This window comes from Balaenoptera ricei, chromosome 10 (assembly GCF_028023285.1).
Source record: "Balaenoptera ricei isolate mBalRic1 chromosome 10, mBalRic1.hap2, whole genome shotgun sequence".
Taxonomy (NCBI): domain Eukaryota; kingdom Metazoa; phylum Chordata; class Mammalia; order Artiodactyla; family Balaenopteridae; genus Balaenoptera; species Balaenoptera ricei.
In genome coordinates, this window is record NC_082648.1 from 43,171,644 (window position 1) to 43,197,481 (window position 25,838).

General features: G+C 36.3%; 1 protein-coding gene across 1 annotated transcript in view; it reads left to right on the forward strand.

Annotated features, from left to right (window-relative positions):
* The window catches only part of TMPRSS12 (transmembrane serine protease 12), a 34,877-nt gene extending 20,357 nt beyond the window's left edge, over positions 1-14,520 (forward strand). The window contains exons 4-5 of the mRNA XM_059934588.1: positions 10,546-10,688; positions 14,269-14,520. Coding sequence (XP_059790571.1) covers positions 10,546-10,688; positions 14,269-14,520 — 395 coding nt within the window. The remainder of the gene's footprint in view (positions 1-10,545; positions 10,689-14,268) is intronic.
* The last annotated feature ends 11,318 nt before the right edge of the window (positions 14,521-25,838 follow it).

Consider the following 25,838-nt stretch of genomic DNA (forward strand, 5'->3'; position numbering starts at 1 on the left):
TGGTAATGTCTGTAGAAAATTTTGGTTTTACCGTTGGGCAGGGGATAAGCATGCTACTGGTTCTTAGTGGGTAGAAGCCAGGGATGCTGCTCATCATCCTTCAATACCCAGGATAGTACTCGTACCCTCCACAACAAAGCATTATCTGGCCTAAACTGTCAATAGTGCCAAAACTGAGAAACCTTGGAATAAAATAAAAACAATGCATATTTTGTGGAATTTTAAAAATGATATTTAAATACTTGGAAAAAAGCATGTATTTCAGAATGGGTAATCAGAGTTAAAGTGGTCTCAGGTCCTTGTATTATTCAGGAGAAGTGTTAAAATACTGATTAACATTAGATTTTAAGTATGAATGGTCAAATTTCAATAACAGAAATAGAGGATACAGCTTGTAAACCAGTAGAAAGAAACAAAAGGAATAAGAAAATAAAGGCAAATAAAATCTCAATCAATAAAAAAATCAAGAAAGGAGAAATAAGCATAGGAAAAGTAAGAAAAATAGAACTATATAAGGCATTAGAAACAAGCCCAAATATATCCATAATCATAATAAATGTTAATGGACCAAATCACTAGTTAAAAGAAAGATAATCAGATTAGGAAGCAGGAAATTCAGCTTACTTTAGCAAGCCATACTTAAAATGTAACGATATGGAAGGATTGAAGTAAAACAATAGGAAAGAAATATACCAAGCAAATTCTAATTAAAAGAAAGCTGGTATTGCTATACAAACAGCAGACAAAGTAGACTTTAAGATAAAAGAATTATTAGGGGTGAAGAAGGTCATTATATATTTAGAAATGGTTCAACTCACCAGGAAGATAGCACAATTCTAGACTTGTGAGGCTAATAACTAGGATCCAGATAATATTAAAGAGAAATAGATAGAACTGTATGACAAACATTATAGCTTCCCTATGATAGTAGGGAATTTTAACACAACTCTCTTTTTTATTATTGGCATATTAAGCAGATGAAAAATTAGTAAAGATTTATAATGTTTGAAGTAGGAAGTTTGATTTAATAGCCAAATCAGAAAATTCTGCACCCCAAAATCAGAGAATTTCATCTTTTCAAGTACAGGTGGAAACTTTATAAAAATTGACCACTTACTAGGCCATACAGCAAATCTCAAAATTCAAAGAATAGGTAATGTACAGACTATATACTATGATTACAATTATTTTAGCAATAAAAGAGATGGGAATTTTGGCTATGATGGAATAAGGAGTTGGAAAATCCTCTTCCCCCAACATAAGTATAAAATGGACAAAAATTGTCAAAAGCAACCATTTCAGAGCCCTGGAAATCAACCAAAATGCACAATAAATTGAAGAGTATTTGTTTATTATAAGCAGCTAGAAATTTGGGTAAAAAGAGGAATTTGTAGTTTTCTTGCTTGTGGCTGCTCCTAACTCCCCTCAGATCAGTCAGTACAATAGTTTTACCAGGATCATGAGGAAAAAGGATCTTGGTACCAGAGGAGATGGACTTGATTTAGAGCAGTAGTTGATAATCCAGTCTAGCAGCACTGTCAATAAAAGTAGTAGACTCAAAAAACTAAATAAAATTTTTAAAAATAAAAATAAATTTAAAAAATAGCATTGGACTCAGCAAGAGATGAATGGGAGAAACCCACAGCTCTGCTGTTCTGGGATTGTGGTCCTAGATGCAGCCAGGATTGGAACAGTCAGAAATTTGACAGGGAGAACCTGAAAATGAGACAGCTATAGAATGGCTAGATAAGCTCTCCAGACATCCTTGGCTTACTGGGAAACATACATGTATACATGTGTGGGAAAAAATCTGAGAGAGCTTAGCATAAAGTGAAAACCAAGGTAGATTTGAAATCTGACTGAACTTTGAATGCACTCCCCAACCCACACACAGATCCATCAGCAGAGGATGAAAGCTCAAATCATTAACTGACCAGTAAACTATGCAGACACATGGGAAAGCTCTATGAAGCCAGGTTAAAAGGTAAAAATCAGAATTAAAAGGGACTTCCCTGGCGGTCCAGTGGTTAAGACTCTGTGCTTCCAATGCAGGGGACATGGGTTTGATCCCTGGTTGGGAAACTAAGATCCCACATGCCACACGGCATGGCCAAAAGAAGTTAAAAAAAAAAAAATCAGAATTAAAAAACTGAGCAGAGACATCAACAATCACACAGTGTGGGGGAGACAGATGCCACAATTTAGGTCCAGGCAAGTTATTTTTAAAATTACAACAATATTGTTGAGAAGGGAATCAAAACCCAGAGTTGTTGCAATACATTAATCTAAAATGTTCAGTTTTCAACAAAAGTATTGTAAGACATCACAAAAAACAAACAAACAAAAAACCCCACTGAAGTGTGACATATACTCAGGGGAAAATAGTAGTCAATAGAAACTGACTCTGAATAGGTTTAGATGTTGCATACAGCAGACAAAGATTTCAAAGAAGCTCTTTAAACATGTTCAACAAATTAAAAGAAATTATTGTTCAAGGAATTAAAGAAAAATGTGATGACAATGACTTACCAAATGGGGAATGTCTGTGGAGAAATAGACAATTTTAAAAAGAACCAAATGGAAATTCTAGAGATTTGAGATGGCACAAGAAAGAATCTGTGAACTTAAACTACAGCAATAGAAATAATCTAATCTGGAGAAAATAGAGAAAATATTTTTGAAAAAAAGTAAACAGACACTCAGAGACCTGTGGCACAACACCAAATGTACCAAAATACATATAATGAGATTTCTGGAAAGGGAGGAAAGAAAAAATGGGGAAGAAAAAATATTTGAAGAAAATATGGCCCCAAACTGCCTAAATTTCATGAAAAAAAACCCTTAATTTATAAAAGAAGCTCAATGAACCCCAATTAAGATTAAAAAAAGAGATCTACACCTAGACTCATTGTAGTCAATAAAAGATGTGCAAGACCTGTATACTGAAAGCTACAAAACATTACATAGAGAAATCAAAGAAGACCTAATAAATGGAAAGACATACCACATCCATGGATTCGAAGACTCAATATTGTTAATATGGCAGTTATCCCCAGAATAACCTATATATTCAATGCACTCTCTATCAAAATCCCAGCAAGGTTTTTCATACAGTTTGACAAGCTGATCCTAAAATGTATATGGAAAGGCAAAGAACCTAGAATAGCCAAAATTTTTTGAAGAACAACAAAGCTGAAAGAGTTACTCTACCTAATTACAAAATATACTAAAAACTATAGCCATCAAGACTGTATGGTATTGGTTTGTTTTCTGGTAGCATCTTTAGAATTTTCTATATATAGTATCATGACATCTGCAGACAATGACAGTTTTACTTCTTTCTTTCCAATTTGGATTCCTTTTATTTCTTCTTTAATTGCTGTGGCTAGGATTTCCAAAACTATGGTGAATAAAAGTGGCAAGAGTGGGCATCCTTGTCTTGTTCCTGATCTTAGAGGGAATGCTTTTAGCATTTCACCATTGAGTATGATGTAAGTTGGGGGTTTGTCATATATGGTCTTTATTATATTGAGGTATGTTTCCTCTATGCCCACTTTCTGGAGAGTTCTTATTGTAAATTGATGTTGAATTTTATCAAAAGCTTTTTCTGCATCTATTGAGATGATCATATTGTTTTTATTCTTCAACTTGTTACTGTGGTGTATCACATTGATTGATTTGTGGATATTGAAAAATCCTTGCATTCCTGGGATAAATCCCACTTGGTCATGGTGTATAACCCTCTTAATGTATTGTTGGATTCTGTTTGCTAGTATTTTGTTGAGGATTTTTGTATCTATGTTCATCAGTGATACTGGCCTGTAATTTTCTTTTTTTGTGATATCTTCATCTGGTTTTGGTATTACGGTGATGGAGCCTCACAGAATGAGTTTAGAAGTGTTCCTTCCTCTGCAAGTTTCTGGAATAGTTTCAGAAGGACAGGTGTTAACTCTTCTTTAAATGTTTGGTAGAATTCACCTGTGAGGCCATCTGGTCCTGGACTTTCGTTTGTTGGGAGTTTTAAAATTACTGATTCAATTTCAGTACTGGTAATTCAGATTTTCTATTCCTTTTTGGTTCAGTCTTGGGAGATTGTACCTTTCTAAGAATTTGTCCATTTCTTCTACATTGTCCATTTTATTGGTGTATAGTTGCTTGTAGTAGTCTCTTATGATCCTTTGTATTTCTGTTGTGCTGGTTGTTTAAAAATAGCACAGAGATCAATGGAACACAATACAGAGTCCAAAAAAAAAAAACCAACTTATATTTATGACCAACTGATTTATTTACACAAAATTTCTAGAAAAGGCAAACCTACACAGACAGAAATCATATCAGTCATTTCCTGAGTGTGGGGCTGGAGGTGAGAACTGACTGCAAATGGGCACGGGAGGAGGACTCTTTGGAGTGAAGGAAGTATCCTAAAATTAGATGCGGGGCTTGTATAAATTTACCAAAAATCATTGAACTGCGTGCTTACGCTGTGAGAATTTTATGCTATGTAAATCAAACATCAATAAAGCTTTTTAAAAAATGACAAAAAAATTTTTTCAAACCACACATTTGGAAAATTCAACATATACTGCTAAATAACTCATATATCAAAGAAGAAATCATAATCATCTAAAATCCTTATACCTGAATAGTAATGTATATACTACATAGCAAAACTTCAGTGCTGCAACTAAGGTACTACATAAAGGGACACTTAAAGCTTTAGGGACTTCCCTGGTGGTCCAGTGGTAAAGAATCCACCTTCCAATGCAGGGGACACGGATTCGATACCTGGTTGGGGAACTAAGAGCCCACATGCCGCAGGGCAACTAAGCCCACGCGCCACAACTACTGAGCCAGTGCACCTCAACTAGAGAGCCCGTGTGCTGCAAATACAGAGCCCACGTGCTTTGGAGCCCACATGCCACAACTAAAGAGAGAAAACACACACACCACAACTAGAGAGAAGCCTGTGCACCACAACGGAATATCCCACATGCCTCAACGAAGATCCCGCGTGCCACAACTAAGACCTGATGCAGCCAAAAATAATAAATAAATAAAATAAAAATAATAAAGCTTTAAAACTTTTAGGTTCAGCCATATGGAAGAGCAAATATTTGACCTAGAATATTCAGCCTAATAAAGAAGAAAGGCTGAATGTTATACGTTAAATGTCCACCTTTATAAAGGTTAAAAGAATATTACATGACCCATAGAAAGCAGAAGAAAAGAAATAAAGATAAGCACAATTAATGAAAATAAAATCAGAAAAAAAGAGGACCAACAAGGCCAAAATCTAGATCTTTGAAAAAACCACAAACCCCTGGTAAGATTGATGAGAAAAGGAGAGAAGGCACAAATATAAATAATGAGTTAAAAAATAATACTTTAGGGACTTCCCTGGTGGTCCAGTGGGTAAGAATCCACACTCCCAATGCAGGGGGCCTGGGTTTGATCCCTGGTCAGAGAACTAGATCCCACATGCCACAACTAAGAGTCCACATGCCACAACTAAGAAGTCCGTATGCTGCAACTAAAAGATTCCACATGCCGCAAGGACGATCCCACATGCCACAACTAAGACCCAGCGCAGCCTAAATAAATAAATAAATATTCTTTTAAAAGATAATACTTTAAACAATGTTATGCTCTCAATTTTAATACTTAAACAAAATGGATAAATTCCTAGAAAATTCTAACTAACCCAAACTGACTGACTAAATAAGAACAGTCCTTTAAGGAGTAAAAGAACTTAATCAGTAATTAAATTTTTTTCAAAAATAAAACACCAGAACTCAGAACAAGTGAGTCAACCATAATTACCAGCAATTATTTAAGTATTATATAAATATCTTCATAAAGAATCCAAAAAGAGAGAACATACCCCGACTCAGTGTAGGAGGACAATAATCATCTTGATGCCCAAATTAGGTAAGTATAGTACAAGAAATGCCAGTATCATAAATGCAGACATTCCAAATTATTAGCACACCAGATCTATCAAGAATAGTATAAACAAAAAATTTAATTAATTAATTAATTAATTTAAAAAAAAGAATAGCATAAACAGAATTCCACATAACCAAGATGAGTTTAACTAAGGCAGGGGTCCCCTACCCCTGGGCCACAGACTGGTACCAGTCCGTGGCCTGTTAGGAACCAGGCTGCACAGCAGGAGGTGAGCGGCAGGTAAGCGAGCAAAGCTTCACCTGTATTTACAGCTGCTCCGCATCACTCACATTACTACCTGAGCTCTGCCTCCTGTCAGATCAGCGGTGGCATTAGATTCTCATAGGAGTGCAAACTCTACCGTGAACTGCGCATGTGAGGGATCTAGGTTGCGCACTCCTTATGAGAATCTGATGTTTGATGATCTGAGGTGGAGCTGAGGCGGTGATGCTAGCACTGGGGAGCGGCTGCAAATACAGATTATCATTAGCAGAGAGGTCTGACTGCACAGAGACCGTAATAAATCAATTGCTTGCGGACTCATATCAAAACCCTATCAGTGAGTGGCAAGTGAAAACAAGCTCAGGGCTCCCACTGATTCTGTATTATGGTGACTTGTATAATTATTTCATTATATATTGCAGTGTAATAATAATAGAAATAAAGTGCACAATAAATGTAATGCACTTGAATCATCCCGAAACCATTCCCCCCACTGCTTCCGGTCCACGGAAAAACTGTCTTCCAGGAAACTGGTCGTCCCTGGTGCCAAAAAGGTTGGGGACCACTGATCTAAGGAATTCAGGGTGGTTTAATATTAGAAGTTTCTTAATGTAATTCACCATATTAACTGATTAAAGGATAAAAAAATACCCCATGATTATCTCAATAGGTTTTGAAGAAACACTGTTAAAAACTCATAAGTCTAGACATAGAAGGAAACTTTCTTAACCTGATAAAGGTTATCTACCTCTACAGCAATCATCACTACAGAAAAACATTTCCTTTAAAATCAGCAGTGATTTCCCCCACTATCACCACTTTTATTCCATATTTAGTAGAGCTTCTACCAAGTACAATAACACGAGAAAAAGATGCAGAAGACATATGACTTAGAAAGGTAATAACAAAACATTCATTATTCACAGATGATGTCATTATATTAAAAACAGAATTTATAATCCACTGGAATTAAGAGAGTCTAGTAAAGTGGCCAGATATAAAAGCAATATACCAAAATCTATTTCATTTCTATACACTATCAGTAGTTAGAAAATGTAATTTTAAAAGTAACAGATGTCACACCCACAAGGTTGACTTATCAAAAAGTTAGACAAGTGTTGACAAGGATGTGAAGAAATTAGAACTCTCATACATTGCTGGTAGGAATATAAAATGGTGTGGCTGCTTTGGAATACAGTTTGGCAGTTTTTTGAAAATTTAAACATATAATTACCTTATGACTCAGCAATTCCACTCCTAGGTAGCTACCCAAGAGAAATCAAAACATATGTCCACACAAAAACCTGTATTTGAATGTTCACAGTAGCATTATTCATAATAGCAAAAAAAAGAATACTATCTAAATGTCCATCAACTGACGAATGGGTAAACAAAATGTGATATATTCATACAATGAAATGTCATCCAGCCATAAAAAGGAATGAAGTACTGATACCTACTACAATCTTATGCTAAGTGAAATAAGCCAGACACAAAAGCCCACATATTGTATAATTCCATTTATATGATGCCATGTCCAGAATAGGCAAATCATAGAGACAGAAAGTAAAGCAATGGTTAGAAATAAACTATAAACAATGAAATTAAACTATAAATCAATAACAGAAAGCTGGAAAATTTAAAAATACATGGAGATTAAACTGGATAATAGTATTGGACCAGTGTTAAATTTCCTGATCTTGATAAATGTACTGTTGTTATATAAAAGAATGTCCTTGTTCTTAAGCAGTACACACTGAAGTATTTAAGGGTATAGGGGCACAATGTCAGCCATTCACTTTTAAATGATTCAGAAAAATTTATACACATACACATACAAATGATAGTGCAGTGTGACAAAAAGTAAACAATTGGTGAATCTGAATAAAGGGTATTTGACAATTCTTGGTAACAAAAGTTAATGGAAGTCAACAAATACAATAATACCAAAATAATTAGGTAGCTAAAAACAAATCTAACAAAAGATTGCAGGCCTTCTATACAAAAAAATCCTGAAACATTTAAAAAAGACATTAAAGAATATCTAAGTAAACAAAATGGTATAGTTTATGCCTCAATAGGAGGACTCAGTTATCAGAAAGATGTCAATTCTATTTGAAAAACTGAAAAGCACCAGGTAACGATAAACCCTAACATGAGTTTTAAGACAATGAAAAAGCTCATTCTAAAAGACCTAAGAACAGCCAAGACACTCCTATGGAAGAAAAAAATGTTGGAGAAGTTGCCATCCAGAAATCAAGGTTTATTCTAAAGCTATGGTAATTGATCCGTGTTGTATTTGTGCAAGAATATTCTAAGTGACCAGTGGAACAAAATAGAAAACCCAGACATCTACTTCTGGGCTCTCTCTCCTATTCACTTTGAAAATCTCTGGTTATTTTGAATAGCCCTACACCAATACCACACTGGATTAGTATTGTTCATAAATTGAGTGGTAGGTTTACAGGTGTTCATTTCATTATTGTATTCTATAACTTATATGTTATATATATTCTTTTATATACAGCCAGTACTACTTCAATTATTTTAAAATAAAGCGCAGAAATGTGGCTGGCCTCTAGGAGCCTCGATCCAGGAATCTGGATGCCATTAGACATATTTTATTTCTATTTCCTATTCCTATTCTCTCTGTATGTTGACTTTACTTTCTCAGGCTGCCTGTCCTCATAAGTCTGGAACTATGGCTGCAGACTGATTTGAATTTATAGCTAAACAGTCATGTGACTAGGGTGAAACAGATTCTTCTCTGGAAGCTCCAGTTTAAAAATGCTGGATAAACATACTGCATGAGAATATGCCATTCTTGAAAATATTGATGTGTGGAAGGAAGTTTCATATTTACAGCCAACATTACAGCCATACTAGAAATAAGTGAAGAATATTATTAATAATCTTTGATTTAACATTTTTATTATTAAAACATAACAATAGTGCAGAATATTTGAAAAATAGATGGGGAAATATATAATCCCACTATCATTAAATAAGTTACAAACGATTTTATATGTTTCCTTTCGGTCTTCTCTACATAACTGTGTATAGCTGTCATAATAGCCTGCATTCTATTTCAGGTACTTATTTTTCACTTAAGATATTAAAGGTATTTCTATATTGCTAAAATAAAATTAAATTAAATTAAAATGCTGGATAAGTATTCCAATTGGCTAGCCTTATACCAAATATAGTCACCTCTAGACCAATCAGCGCAACCAGGAGAATGGAATTCTGTGAATGTAACAGTTGGGTCATTTTCCCACTTGCAGGAAGGGTAAAATGTCTATTACTTGAAAAGCTAGGGAAGAATGTGGGGCACACAAAATATTCAGCTACCACATGTGACAACTGCAACTCTGAGACAGGCTGATGAGAAAAGATGCTGCTGTTACAGTAGCTTTTCTATGGATAAACCTTAAAATGATCTGTCCTTTAATAGTACCTGAAGTGTTATCTTATATTTTCCTATCTTTTCTGTAGCAAAGAACCACTTTATGTTCAGGAATTAGCAGGGAATTTAGGGGAGTGCATGAATTAAAAATCTGTTTTATTTTCATATTCAACATGCTTCAAGACTTTAGCATCATTAAAAATTTAATTAAAATTATTCACAGCTTACAACATAAGAAAGATAGACCTCAGCATTTACCTCTTTTGCCCTTGACAATTTTTATATAGTTTTACTTTGTAAAAGCTATAGATCAGGGCTTCCCTGGTGGCGCAGTTGTTAAGAATCCACCTGCCAATGCAGGGGACACGGGTTCGAGCCCTGGTCTGGGAATATCCCACATGCCGTGGAGCAACTAAGCCCGTTCGCCACAACTACTGAGCCTGCACTCTAGAGCCTGCGAACCACAACTACTGAGCCCGTGTGCCACAACTACTGAAGCCCACGCACCTAGGACCGTGCTCTGCAACAAAAGAAGCCACCATAATGAGAAGCCCGCACACCACAATGAAGACCAGCTCCACTCGCTGCAACTAGAGAAAGCCCATGTGCAGGAACAAAGACCCAACACAGGCAAAAAATATAAATAAATAAATAAATAAATAAATAAATACCCCCTTTTTAAAAAAAAAGCTATAGTCTCCTGCCGTGAGACGTCCAAGAAATACAAGACAGCAAAGATAACAAAAGTAACCTGAAATTCCTACTATCTAGAGATAACTGTCATTAAGATTTGGTGAACTTTCTTTCACAGTCTTTCTAGGCATACATACATACATACATACATGGATACAATTTTACGTAATTGTTCAATTAGGCACTATGGAAAGAAAACTTGTTCATCAGGAACACTTTATATTGCTGTCAAAATGTCTGCTCTCCAAAACAATTTATTGGTATTTTTTTGTTAATAGGTAATATTACAAAAAAATTACACGAAGCAGAAGTGCATTATATCTCTCGAAGTTTTTGTAATTCCGACAAGAGTTATGGGGATATAATTCCTTACACTTCATTTTGTGCAGGTGATGAAGATGGAGTTTTTGATACTTGCAGGGTAAGACCAAATAATTTTCCTTAGCAATACTTTCTAAAGACAGAAGGGAACTTGAACAAGTCCTTTGATCACTTTCTGGTGAAGTCTTAATTCTCAAGTCTAAATTGTTTTTCTCCTTTTTTAAGTATTCCAACAATCCAAATCATCTTGCTTGCCTGATTCCTTGGTTTCTACAATCATGGTCAACCTTAAGCAAAATTTGCCTTGAATCTTTTTTTCCATTACCACTTTTACTGAGATACAATTTACATACAAACAATTCACCCATTTAAAGTGTACAACCCAGTGGGGTTTTAGTATATTTACAGAGTAGTGCAACCGTCACCATAATCTAATTTTTAGATCACTTTTGTCACCCCCGCCCCTAAAAACTCTACTCATTAGGAGTCACTCCCCATTCTCCTCTCACCCACCCCTAGCCCTAGGCAACCACTAATATCTAGAGATTTGCCTATTCTGGAAATCTCATATGAATGGAATCATTCAATTTGTGGTCTTTTATGACTGACTTCTTTTACTTAGCATAATGTTTTCAAGGTTCATCTCTATTATAGCATGCATTAATACTTTATTCATTTTATTGCCAAATAATATGCCATGGTGTGGATATGCCACATTTTATTCATCCATTCATTTGTTTATGGACATTTGAGCTCTTTCTACTTTTTGGCTTTTATGAATAACGTGGCTATAAACATTTGTGTACATGTTTTTATGTGTATGTACGTTTTTATTTCTCTTGGAAATTTCACCTAGGGGTAGAATTGCTGAGTCAATGTTTAACATTTTGAAGAACTGCCAAACTGTATTCCCAAGTGGCTGCACCATTTTACATTCTTACCCAGCAATGTATGAGAGTTCTTTTTTTTTTTTTTTTTTGGAGTACAGTTGATTTACGATGCTGTGTTAGTTTCAGGTGTACAGCAAAGTGAATCAGTATACATACACATATATCCACTCTTTTTTTTCAGGTTCTTTTCCCATATAGGCCATTACAGAGTATTGAGTTCCCAGTGCTATACAGCAGGTTCTTATTAGTTATCTATTTTATATATAGTAGTGTGTATATGTCAATCCCAATCTCCCAATTTATCTCTCCCCACCTTATCCCCTGGTAACCATAAGTTTGTTTCCTACCTCTGTGACTCTACTTCTGCTTTGTAAATAAGTTCATTTGTGCCCTTTTTTTTTTTAGATTCCACATATAAGCGATATCCTATGATATTTGTCTTTCTGTGTTTGACTTACTTCACTCAGCATGACAATCTCTAGGTCCATCCATGTTGCTGCAAATGGCATTATTTTGTTCTTTTTTATGGCTGAGTAATATTCCATTGTATATTTGTGCCACATCTTCTTTATCCATTCATCTGTCAATGGACACTTAGGTTGCTTCCATGTCCTGGCTATTGTAAATAGTGCATCAATGAACATCAGGGTGCATGTATCTTTTCGAATTATGGTTTTCTCTGGATATATGCCCAGGAGTGGGATTGGTGGGTCATATGGTAGTCCTATTTTTAGTTTTTTAAGGAACCTCCATACTGTTCTCCATAGTGGCTGTACCAATTTACATTCCCACCAACAGTGTAGGAGGGTTCCCTTTTCTCCACACCCTCTCCAGCATTTATTGTTTGTAGATTTTTTTTAAGATGGCCATTCTGACCAGTGTGAGGTGATACCTCATTGTAGTTCTGATTTGCATTTCTCTAGTAATTAGTGATGTTGAGCATCTTTTCATGTGCTTTTTGGCCATCTCAACAATGTATGAGAGTTCTAATTTCTCCACATCCTTTTCAGCATTTCTTACAATCTATCTTTTTTTAATTGAAATATAGTTGATTTACAATATTGTATTAGTTTCAGGTGTACAGTAAATTGATTCAGTTATATATATATTGTTTCAGTTATATATATTTTCTATGTCTGTGAGTCTGCTTCTGTTTTGTATATAGATTTATTTGTATTATTTTTTTAGATTCCACATATAAGTGATAACATATATATGTGTCTTTCTCTGTCTGAGTTACTTCACTTACTGTGATATTCTCTAGGTCCATCCATGTTGCTGCAAATGGCAATATTTCATTCTTTTTTTATGGCTGAGTAATATTCCATAGTACATATATATACCACATCTTCTTAAACCAACCGTCTCTTGAGGGACACTTGGGTTGTTTCCGTGTCTTGTCTATTGTAAATAGTACTGCTATGAACATTGGGGTGCATATATCTTTTTGAATTAGAGTTTCGATTATAGCCATCCTTGTGGGTATCTCAAGGTATCTCACTGTGCTTTTAATTTGCATTTACTTAATGACTAATGATGTTGAGCATCTCTGCATGTGCTTATTAGTCTTTTGTATATCTTCTTTGGAGAAATGTCTATTCAGATCCTTCGTCCATTTTTATATTGAGTTATTTATCTTTTTATTATGGAGTCACAAACATTCTTTGCATATTCTGGATACAAGTCCTTTACCACATGTATGGTTAGCAAATATCTTCTCCCATTCTGTGGACTGTCTTTTCACTTTCCTGATGTTATCATTTGTAGCACAAAAGTCTTTGATTTTTTATGAAGTCCAATTTATCTATTTTTTGTTTTGTCCCTTGTGCTTTTTGAATCTTTCTTTATTCCTCTTTTCTTCACTGCTTCTAAATCTACCAGCACATCACTCCCAAACAGTGTCCCATGCTCTGATCTTTTCCTACTCATTCTGATTTCTGCAATCCAGGATCTATCTCTCCTGTGTCCTTTTCCTTAAAAATCTTGCTGAGTAAAAGAATCCAATCTACATACTTTCACTTATGAATTGTATTCGTAAGTGAAACATTCTTACCATCAAAAAATAATTATTCAATGCTTACCTTATATAGAGAATCTGAAAACACCTTAGAAACACAGTCCTTATACTTTAGGCACTGAAACAGTTATCTCAGTGTCCTTACTGTTTTGAATAATTAACAGTCCTCAGTAAAGGTGTTTCGGTGCATTAACAGTCTTGTATAAACCATGATAGAGATTTGTTATTTGTAATACTATTAAGAGGCCTAGCCATTTATTCCTGTTATCCTGCACCAGCCAATGTCAACACTTAGAAAGATGCCATCTCTTGCAAGATGCCAATTTACTCCTGTCGTCTAGTTAGCAAACCACACACACACGCACCCCTAAATGAATCCTTTATATATCTTACTTCTACCTTTCCCACACAGCATTAACAGAAGTATTGTAATAGACAATATTTGCAGTATTTTGCACACTTCCTAAATTATATTTCTCTGGAGTAACTGCACTAAAAAATTCAAACAATTTGATTTATAGTATTCTGGTTCAAAACTATGCAGGTGGGAAGTTTATCCACCAGCTATATGGTGCCTCTAAACACCAGGCCAGACTGAATACCTCCTGTTTTAGTCAGACTATAAAACTGAAAATCTATGACTCTTTATAAGTTGGAGGTATTTTGAAAATATGTATATAAATGTATGATTAATGTGATTAATTTATTTCAGCTTTACTGTTGTTTAAGGACTACTGGAAGTAACTAATACTATTTTGGGACTTTTTTAATAGGGTGATAGTGGTGGACCATTAATGTGCTACTTACCAGAACGTAAACGATATTTTGTAATGGGAATTACCAGTTACGGATATGGCTGTGGTCGAAAAAATTTTCCTGGTGTCTATAGTGGGCCATCCTTCTACCAAAAGTGGCTGACAGATCACCTCTACCAGGCAAGCAATGAAGGCATATTTAATATAAATATTCTACTTGGACAGGTCCTTGTAGCCTTAGGTTCTGTTGTCTTACTAGCAGCTCCATAAAGAAATTCTGAAGAATCTTTATTTTGCCTTGTGTCCCTTTCCATGTTCTACATAATGAAAATCATTTATTCTCTTGACAAGTAATTGCCCATTTTAGAGTCCTCATGTGGACATTTTCTGGAATAAAAGGATTGTGACATATTAGTTAAGTGATTATAAATTTGGCACTGAATCACATGCTTCCTTGATGTATCTTGTTGTGCTTTATAATCATAATTTTTCATTTGGAATACCTTCCTAGAGTTTGTATAAAATATTCAGTTAAATATATACTTTATGTATATAAATGTCAAATAATAAAGAGTTAATAATTTTAAAAAGTTGTTCTTTTGTTAAATTAATCAAATCTTATTTTTAAGTTAGATTTTATTTTATTCAAAAACATTTGTTTGTATGATATATATTTTTTTGAACCATCATCTTGTTTCTGGTTCTCAAAGGATATTTGAAGAAGTAAGTATTCACCTATTTTTCAAATTCTAATTAAAACTATTTAATATTAATACTTCCTTTCCTGAGCCAAGAGAGAATTGTGGTGCAAACACCCCCAAATAATTTACTTTTTATTTAGAAATGTATACTGTGACTTTTTTTTGCAACGTTATAACCTATTTTCTGAACATTATTTTCTTGAAGCCCATGCTAAAGGTCTGTATTCCTTGGGCCCTTGAATTAACTGTGAGGAGAGGTGACAGAAGAGCATGCTGGGAAAGGAGGGATGCCAACCTGGGATTAACTTTACGATGACTGATCTTTAATATGGATTATATAAAACAAAAGAAAAAATTGACTGGTTTAGTATCTACTATTAATCAACTCACATCTCCCTTAAACTTTGGAGAACCCAGGTAGTAAGGGAGAAATAATTATCTTCTCATCCTTTTTTACATTCAACCAGCTAAAATCATGTATTTTCGTTGTTGTTTTGTTTTGCTTGGCTTTAACCTAATTTCAGGATTTAACTGAAAGTAAGCATGAGTTTTCCATCAATTAATTCCCTTGGGGATCATTACTGGTTTAACATTCAAGGGGTAGAAAACTGATTTTTATAGACTTATGAGAAACACTGAGGGGATATTGACTGTTCTTTCTTGAAGGAGACCCTAGTTTATCCATCAACAAGGTCTTACAAGGAATTAGTTGGTGATGCTTTCATAGCAATCAGTATAATACATTAGTCATTTCCTGTTTATTCTACCTATCATTCAGATTCAGTTGATAAGCCCTGGATATTAGTTGATATTAAGAAACTCTTGGGCTTCCCTGGTGGTGCAGTGGTTAAGAATCCGCCTGCCAATGCAGGGGACACGGGTTCGAGCCCTGGTCCGGGAAGATCCCACATGCCGCAGAGCAACTAAGCCCATGCGCCACAACTACTGAGCCTGCGCTCTAGAGCCCGCGAGCCACAACTACTGAGCCCATGTGCCACAACTACTGAAGCCCACGTGCCTAGAGCCCGTGCTCCGCAACAAGAGGAGCCACCGCAATAAGAAGCCCACACACTGCAACGAAGAGTAGCCCCCGCTCGCCACAACTAGAGAAAGCCCACGCACAGCAACAAAGACCCAATGCAGCCAAAAATAAATAAATTAAATAAATTAATTAAAAAAAAAAAAAAAAGGCCAAAGGTATGTCCGTCCTACTTACTGCTTAGGTCTGCCTTTCTAATCAGGCAGGAGCTACTGTCTGCAACCTCTTAACCTTTTCCCCCAGCTTAGTTCACTTATTTCAGCCAACCAGAATTCAGTTACGTAACATTTCTCTCCACCACAAGAGATAAGACTTTGGAATCTAAGGTAGACTTTGTTTTAAATTTCTTTCTGTTAACTTGGTCACTGTAAGAGTTTGGGCAATTATTAATACCTCCTTGGCACCACTGTTGTGATGATTAAATAAGTTGATTATATGAAATTTTGATATATTGAAGGTGTTTAATAACTGGTTATTGTTATTATTATCCCATCCATGATTCATATGACCCTTTTCATTATATAGATTATGTATTAGAAAAATACCCTATTTCTTTCATCTGAAAAACTTACTAGAACAAAGGACTCATTTCTACTTATAAACTCAAATTTTAAATTATATTATTTTTTAACATAAAAGAAGCAGACTCACAGAGAGAACAAACTAGTAGTTACCAGTTGGCGGGGGCGAGGGGTGGAATATAGAGGTGGGGAGTGGGAGATACAAACTACTGGGTGTAAGATAGGTTCAAGGTTATATTGTACAACACAGGGGATATAGCCAATATTTCATAATAACTGTAAATGGAAAGTTACCTTTAAAAATTGTATAAAAATAGGGGAATTCCCTGGCGATCCAGTGGTTAGGACTTGGTGCTGTCACTGCCATAGCCTGGGTTCAATCCCTGGTGAAGGAACTAAGATCCCACAAGCCATGCAGAGTGGATGAAATGAAATGAAATGTAATGAAATGAAATAAAATAAAATGTCTAAAAATTAAAAAAAAATTTTTTAATTTAAGTATACTATTTTAAATGTTAATTTATTTTATTTTTCTAATTCTCCAAATAGTACATCCTCATATTAAACTTTTGAAGTACAGAAAATAAGTAGAAAGAAAATCATCCATAGCCCTACTATAGCTACCATAGCTACCATAAGTCCTGCCTATTTCACTTATTATAATGAGGATTTTTACAAACTCTTCTTAAGCATTATTTTATCCCAGCTATTTTGAAATTTTTCAATCCTACAGAAAAGGTGAAAGATGAGTACTATGATTGCCCACCTTTATTCCCCAAATATTAACATCTTGCCCTGTCTGCACACTTTCTCTCTCTTTCTCTCCACACACACACTTTTTGTTTTTTGGTTTAACAATTTGAAAGTAAATTGCTAACATCATGTTACTTTATCTCTAATACTGCAACATGTATCTCCTAAGGACAAGAATCACAATACCATTATCACACCAATGAATTTTAACAATGATTTAATAATACCGTCTAATATAGGGTCTATATTCCAATTTTCCTGTCTCAAAAATGTTTTTATAGTCCCTGCCCTACTCCAGGATATAATCCAAATTCCATGCCTTGCATTGTTTTTCATGTGTCTACAATGTCCTTTAATCTAAAATAGTCTCCTCTGTCCTTATTTTTTTTCTTTTTTGTCTTTCAAAACAGTGATAGAGAGTCCAAGTCAACTGTCTTATAGAATCTGCTGCATTCTGAATTTATCAGAATTCCTCATGATAAGAGTCAGATTAAAGGTTTTTCACAAGGATACTACATAGGTAATATATTTCCTACTGTATTCCATCAAAACGCACAATGTCAGTTCGTCCCATTATAGGTGATACTGTTTGATCATCTGTCACTTTTATCTTGAACAGAAAGGTATTCACCATATTTTTCTATTGTAAAGATACTCTTTCCCCTTCATAATTAATAAGTAACCTTTAAGAGGATACTTGGAGCCCATACAAATATCCTGTTCCTCAACAAATTTATACCCAATGGTTTTAAAAATCCATTGATGATCCTTGCTCAAGTCAACTATTTCACTGAGGGTTTCAAAATGCTGATTTCCTGATTTTTCATTCTTTTTACATTTATTACCTAGCATATTTCTGCAAAAAAGAGCTTTCTTCCTCTCTCTTCGCCTTTCTTCAACATTACAATGGATATGATATATAGCTTATATGTATGACTTGTGCTTTTTATGTCCTAAAAATTTTTGCCTAAAAGAAGGTCATATGGATTTTCTATTTTTTTTAGAAGTTTTAAGTTTTTGCTTTACGTTTAGGTCTGTGATCAATTCTGAGTTAATTTTTGTATAAACGAGGTAAAGGTTGCAGTTCATTTTTCTACATAAGGATATTCAGTTGTTCCCGTCATTGTTTAAAAGTCCACCACTTTCTTCATCAAATTACCTTGGCAGTTTTGTCAAAAATCAATTGACCAAATATGGTGGGTGTATTTCTGGACTCTATTCTATTTCATTGGTATATTTATCTTTACACAAAAAACACACTGTCTTCATAACTGTAACATTTTAATAACATAAGTTTAAGTCCTCTGGCTTTATTTTTCTTTTTCAAAATTGTTTTTGGCTACTCTAGATCCTACGTATTTTAATAGAAATTTTAGAAACAGCTTTTAATTTTTACATAAAGCTACTGGGATTTTTATTAGAATTGAATTAAATTTAGAGATTGATTTGGGAAGAACTGACATCTTAATCATATTGAATCTTCTGATTCATGAACATGGTGTATCACTCCATTTATAAAGTCTTTAATTTCCCTCAGCAATCTTTTGTAGTTTTTATTGTATACACATTTTTATTAAATTTATCTCCATATATTTAATGGTTTTGACGCTATTTAAATGACGTTTATTTAAATTTCAATTTCCAATTGTTCCAATCAACACCATTAGTCATATCTGTTTACCTTGTATCCCATGACCTTGCTAATAAACTCATTAAATTTTAGTAGCTTTTCTGTAAATTCCTTAGGATTTTCCACATATATAATCATGTCTGTGAATAAGAATTGCTTTACTTTTTTCTTTCTACATGACTTTTATTTCTTTTTCTTGCTTTTTGTACTGTCTAGGACTTCCAGTACAATGTTGACTAGAAGCGGTGAGAGTGGAGAGCTTTGCCTTATTCCAATCTTAGTAGCAAATACAACTATTTAAAAAAAAAGAGCAGGTGTTTATTAGGATGTGGAGAACCATTGTGTACTGTTAGTAAAAATGTAAAATGGTGCAACTGCTATGGAAACCCGTATGGTGAAAAATTAAAAACGAATTACCATATGATTCAGCAATTCTACTTCTGGGTATACAACCGAAAGAACTGGAAGCAGGCTCTCGAAGAGATATTTGCACAGTCATGCTCATGGCAGCATTATTCACAATAGCCAAAATGCAAAAGCAACCCAAGTGTCCATCAACAGATGAATGGATAAACAAAATGTGGTATACACATACAATGGAACATTACTCAGCCTTAAAAAGGAAAGATATTGTGTCACATGATACAACATGGATGAACCTTGAGGACATTATGTAAAGAGAAATAAGCCAGTCACAAAAGGACAAATATTGTATGATTCCAATTATATGAGGTATCTAGAGTAGTTAAATTCATAGAGACAAAAAGAATGGTAGGGCTTCCCTGGTGGCGCAGTGGTTGAGAATCTGCCTGCTAATGCAGGGGACACGGGTTCGAGCCCTGGTCTGGGAAGATCCCACATGCCACAGAGCAACTAGGCCCATGAGCCACAACTACTGAGCCTGCGCGTCTGGAGCCTGTGCTCCGCAACAAGAGAGGCCACGATAGTGAGAGGCCCACGCACCGTGATGAAGAGTGGCCCCCGCTTGCCGCAACTAGAGAAAGCCCTAGCACAGAAACGAAGACCCAACATAGCAATCAATCAATCAATAAAAATTAAAAAAAAAAAAAAAAAAAAAAAGAATGGTAGTTGTCAGGTGCTGGGGAAAGGGGGAGAAATGGAGAATTACTGTTTAATTGGTACAGAGTTTTGCATGATTAAAAGAGTCTGTGGATGGATGGTGGTGATGGTAGCACAACAATGTGCATGTACTTAATGTCACTGAACTGCATACTTAAAAATGGTTGATTGTAAATTTCATTTTTTGTGTGTATTTTACCACAATTTAATATATTTAAAAAACTGGGGGGCTTCCCTGGTGGTGCAGTGGTTGAGAATCTGCCTGCCAATGCAGGGGACACGGGTTCGAGCCCTGGTCTGGGAAGATCCCACATGCCGTGGAGCGACTGGGCCCGTGAGCCACAATTGCTGAGCCTGCGCGTCTGGAGCCTGTGCTCCGCAACAAGAGAGGCCGCGATAGTGAGAGGCCCACGCACTGCAGTGAAGAGTGGCCCCTGCTTGCCGCAACTACAGAAAGCCCTAGCACAGAAACGAAGACCCAACACAGCCATAAATAAATAAATAATTAAATAATTAAAAAAAAAAAACTGGGGGGCCATGATTATCAGACTAGGTAAAAAGCAAGAACCAACTGAAGTTGTCTACAAGATGCATTTAAAATATAAAGATACAAATAGGTTAAAATTTAAAGTTGGAAAGAGGAAAGATTGAAGCGGGGGCAGAGTCAAGATGGCGCAGTAGGAGGACATGGAGTTTGCATCTCCTCACAACTAGGGCAACTACCAGACGATGGTGGGTGACCTCGACACCCAAGGGGACAGAAGGAACCCCCGAGAGACTGGGTTGGAGCAAGGGGGGGGAGCAAGGGGGAAGGAGAAATGGAGGTGGGACGGGACCCATGCCCCTGAGGGGCAGCTGGGGAAGGGGAGGGATTCCCATGCCTGGAGAGGCCCACTCACTGTGAGGGAATCAACAGGGAGAGACCCTCAGGAGTTCTGAGGATTGGAGGGGAACATGGTTAGCATTTCTACTGCCCACTCAGATGCCTGGGAGCCTGCTGAGGTCCCAGGCCTGATCCTTCACACTCTGAGGCTGGAGGCACTCTGGAGCCCCATTTGGCCACACTAAGCCTAAGCCCTGCCCCCACCACCCAGGGCCTTTTCTGGCTGCATGGGTCCTGAACATAGGCCCCATCCCCTGCCTAAGCCCTACCCCCCAGAGCCAAGGCCTTTTCCAGCCTTTTTTTTTGTTATTGTGGTCCTGTTTTACCTTCCAGTTGTTGTTTCATTTATATTTTTATTTTTTCTAATATATGTTAGTTTTCTAATTTTTTCTAAATTATTTATTTATTTATTTATTTGGCTGTGCCAGGTCTTAGTTGCAACATGTGGGATCTTCATTGTGGCACACAGGATTCTCTCTAGTTGTGGGACATGGGCTCCAGAGTGCGTGGGCTTAGTAGTTTTGGTGCAAGGGCTCCGGATCGCATGGGTTCAGTAGTTGCAGCATGCTGGCTCTCTTGTTGTGGCACAGGGGCTCTACATCACGCGGGCTTAGTTGCCCCAAGGCATGTAGGATCTTAGTTCCCCGACCAGGGATCGAACCTGCGTCCCCTGCATTGGAAGGCAGGTTCCTAACCACTGGACCACGAGGGAAGTCCCTATTTTATTTTTTATTCTTGGTTACTCTTCTGCTCCATTTTTTTTTCTTTTTTCTTTTTTTGCCATGCTGTGCAGCTTGCAGGATCTTGGTTCACAGGGCAGGGGTTGGGCCTGAGCTCCTGTGGTGGGAGCACCAAGTCCGAACCACTGGATTAACAGAGAACCTCAGACCCCAGGGAATATTAATCAGAGTGAGGTCTCCCAGACGTCCTCATCTCGGCACCAAGACCTGGCTCTGCCCAACTGCCTGCAAACTCCAGTGCTGGAAGCCTCAGGCCAAACAACCAGTATGATAGGAATGCAGTTCCACCCATCAAAAAAAAATGAGATGACAAAAAAAATGTTACAGACGAAGAAGCAAGGTAAAAACCTACAAGACCAAATAAATGAGGAGGAAATAGGCAACCTACCTGAAAAAGAATTCAGAGTAATGAGAGTAAAGATGATCCAAAACTTCTAGAAACAGAATGGAGGCATGGATTGAGAAAATACAAGAAATGTTTAACAAAGACCTAGAAGAACTAAAGAACAAACAAACAGAGATGAACAACATAATAACTGAAATGAAAAATACACTAGAAGGAAGCAATAGCAGAATAATTGAGGCAGAAGAACGAATAAGTGAGCTGGAAGATAGAATGGTGGAAAAAACTGCTGAGAAGCAGAATAAAGAAAAAAGAATGAAAACAATTGAGGACAGTCTCAGAGACCTCTGGGACAACACTAAACACACCAACATTCAAATTATAGGGGTCCCAGAGGAAGAAGAGAAAAAGAAAGGGTCTGAGAAAATATTCAAAGAGATTATAGTCAAAAACTTCCCTACCATAGGAAAGGAAATAGCCACCCAAGTCCAGGAAGTGCAGAGAGTCCTATAGAGGATAAACCCGAGGAGAAACGCACCAAGACACATATTAGTCAAACTAACAAAAATTAAATTCAAAGAAAAAATATTAAAAGCAGCAAGGGAAACGCAAAGAAATAATATACAAGGAAATCCCCATAAGGTTATAAGCTGATTTTTCAGCAGAAACTCTGCAGGCCAGAAGGTGCACAGTCCAGCCACCGCAGGGGGTCTTCCAGGTCCCGATGGAGAGGGGTAAGGGACTGAATATCACTGTGAGTATGGGGTCAGAAGGACCAAGACAACTGATGGCTGCAAGGCACTTTATTTAGAATTTACTGAATCTTATATAGACAGAAGAGGAACTCATTATTAGACAATGAACCCATAGAATTGCTTATCGTCTCAGTTCAGTCACCACCATGGACATCAACAAGTTTACAACAACTATCCTTGAACCTTATCTTCCCTTAACCAGGCACACACACAGCCCCCAGCCATAAGGAACAACCAGGACTCTCAGTTCCCTGAGGTCTCCTGGCTTGAGATAGCTTTGCTAATCTCTTCTACATTCCTCAGGCCTGGGAAAAAGAGTGCATTCCAAGTCAAGGGTAAGGGCTTTGCTTTTTGTGAGAGACATACTATCTCCTCCAGGAGTTACCTCCGGCTAAGACTGCATGCTTCCCACAAGAAGGGAGTGGCAGGATAAATTTAAAGTGATGAAAGGGAAAACCTACAACCAAGATTGCTCTACTCAGCAGGGATCTCATTCAGATTTGACGGAGAAATCAAAAGCTTTACAGACAAGCAAAAGCTAAGAGAATTCAGCACCACGAAATCAGCTTTACAACAAATGCTAAAGGAACATCTCTAGGTGGGAAACAAAAGAGAAGAAGAAGACCCACAAAAACAAACCCTAAACAATTAAGAAAATGGTCATAGGAACATACATATTGATAATTACCTTAACTGTAAATGGATAAAATGCTCCAACCAAAAGACACAGACTGGCTGAATAGATACAAAAACAAGACCTGTATATATGCTGTCTACAAGAGACCCACTTCAGACCTAGCAACAAATACAGACTGAAAGTGAGGGGATGGAAAAAGATATCCCATGCAAATGGAAATCAAAAGAAAGCTGGAGTAGCAATGCTCATATCAGATAAAATAGACTTTAAAATAAAGACTGTTACAAGAGATAAGGAAGGACACTACATAATGATCAAGGGATCAATCCAAGAAGAAGATATAACAATTGTAAACAGTTATGCACCCAACAGAGGAGCATCTCAATACATAAGGCAAATGCTAACAGCCATAAAAGGGGAAATCAATGGTAACAAAAATAGTGGGGGACTTTAACACCCCACTTACACCAATGGACAGATCATCCAGACAGAATAAGGAAACACAGCTTTAAATGATACAATAGACCAGATAGATTTAATTGATGTTTACAGGACATTCCACCTGAAAGCGGCAGAATACACTTTCATCTCAAGTGCACATGGAACATTTTCCAGGAAAGATCACATCTTGGGTCACAAATCAAGCCTCAGAAAATTTAAGAAAATTGATCATATCAAGCATCTTTTGTGACCACAACGCTATGAGATTGGAAATCAATTACAGGAAAAGAACTGTAAAAAACACAAACACATGGAGGCTAAACAGTGTGCTGCTAAATAACCAAGAGATTGCTGAAGAAATCAAAGAGGAAATAAAAAAATACACAGAAAGAAATGACAATGAAAACATGATGACCCAAAACCTATGGGATGAAGCAAAAGCAGTTCTAAGAGGGAAGTTTATAGCAATTCAATCCTACCTCAAGAAACAAGAAAAATCTCAAACAATCTAACCTTACACCTAAAGGAACCAGAGAAAGAAGAACAAACAAAACCCAAAGTTAGCAGAAGGAAAGAAATCATAAAGATCCGAGCAGAAATAAATGAAACAGAAACAAAGAAAACAATAGCAAAGATCAGTAAAACTAAAAGTTGGTTCTTTGAGAAGATGAACAAAATTGATAAACCTTTAGCTGGACTCATCAAGAAAAAAAAAGGGAGAGGATGCAAATCAACAAAATTAGAAATGAAAAAGGAGAAATTAAAACTGACACCACAGAAATACAAAGGAACACAGGAGAATACTACAAGCAACTCTATGCCAATAAAATGGACAACCTGGAAGAAATGGACAAATTCTTGGAAAGGTACAATTTTCCAAGACTGAACCAGGAAGAATTAGAAAATATAAACAGACCAATCACAACTAATGAAATTGAAACTGTAATGTAAAATCTTCCAACAAACAAAAGTCCAGGACCAGATGGCTTCACAGGCAAATTCGATCAAACATTTAGAGAAGAGCTAACACCTATCCTTCTCGAACTCTTCCAAAAAATTGCAGAGGGGGGAACCCTCCCAAATTCATTCTACAAGGCCACCGTCACCCTGACACCAAAAACCAGACAAAGATATTACAAAAACAGAAAATTACAGACCAATATCACTGATGAAATAGATGCAAAAATCCTCAACAAAATACTAGCAAATAGAATCAACAACACACTAAAAGGATCATACGCCCTGATCAAGTGGGATTTATCCCAGGAATACAAGGATTCTTCAATATATGCAAATCAATCAATGTGAAACATGATTTTACCAAATTAAAGAATAAAAACCATATGTTCATCTCAATGGGTGCAGAAAAGCTTTTGACAAAATTCAACACCCATTTATGATAAAAACTCTCCAGAAAATGGGCATAGAGGGAAACTACCTCAACATAATAGAGGCCATAGATGACAAGCCTACAGCAAAAATCATTCTCAATGGTGAAAAACTAAAAGCATTTCCACAAAGACCAGGAACAAGACAAGGATGTCCACTCTTGCCTCTATTATTCAACACAGTTTAGGAAGTCCTAGCCACGGCAATCAGAGAAGAAAAAGAAATAAAAGGAATCCAAATTGGAAAAGAAGAAGTAAAACTGTCACTATTCGCAGACGACATGATGCTATACACAGAAAATGCTAAAAATGCCATCAGAAAACTACTAGATCTAATCAATGAATTTGGTAAAGTTGCAGGATACAAAATTAATGCACAGAAATCTCTTGCATTCCTATAACAATGAAAGACCAGAAAGAGAAATTAAGGAAAAAATCTCATTTACTATTGCAACAAAAAGAATAAAATACATAGGAATAAACCTACCTAAGGAGGCAAAGGACCTGTACTCAGAAAACTATAAAACAATGATGAAAGAAATCAAAGATGACACAAACAGATGGAGAAATATACCATGTTCTTGGATTGGAAGAATTGACATTGTGAAAATGACTAAACTACCCAAAGCAATCTACAGATTCAATGCAATCCCTATCAAATTACCACTGACATTCTT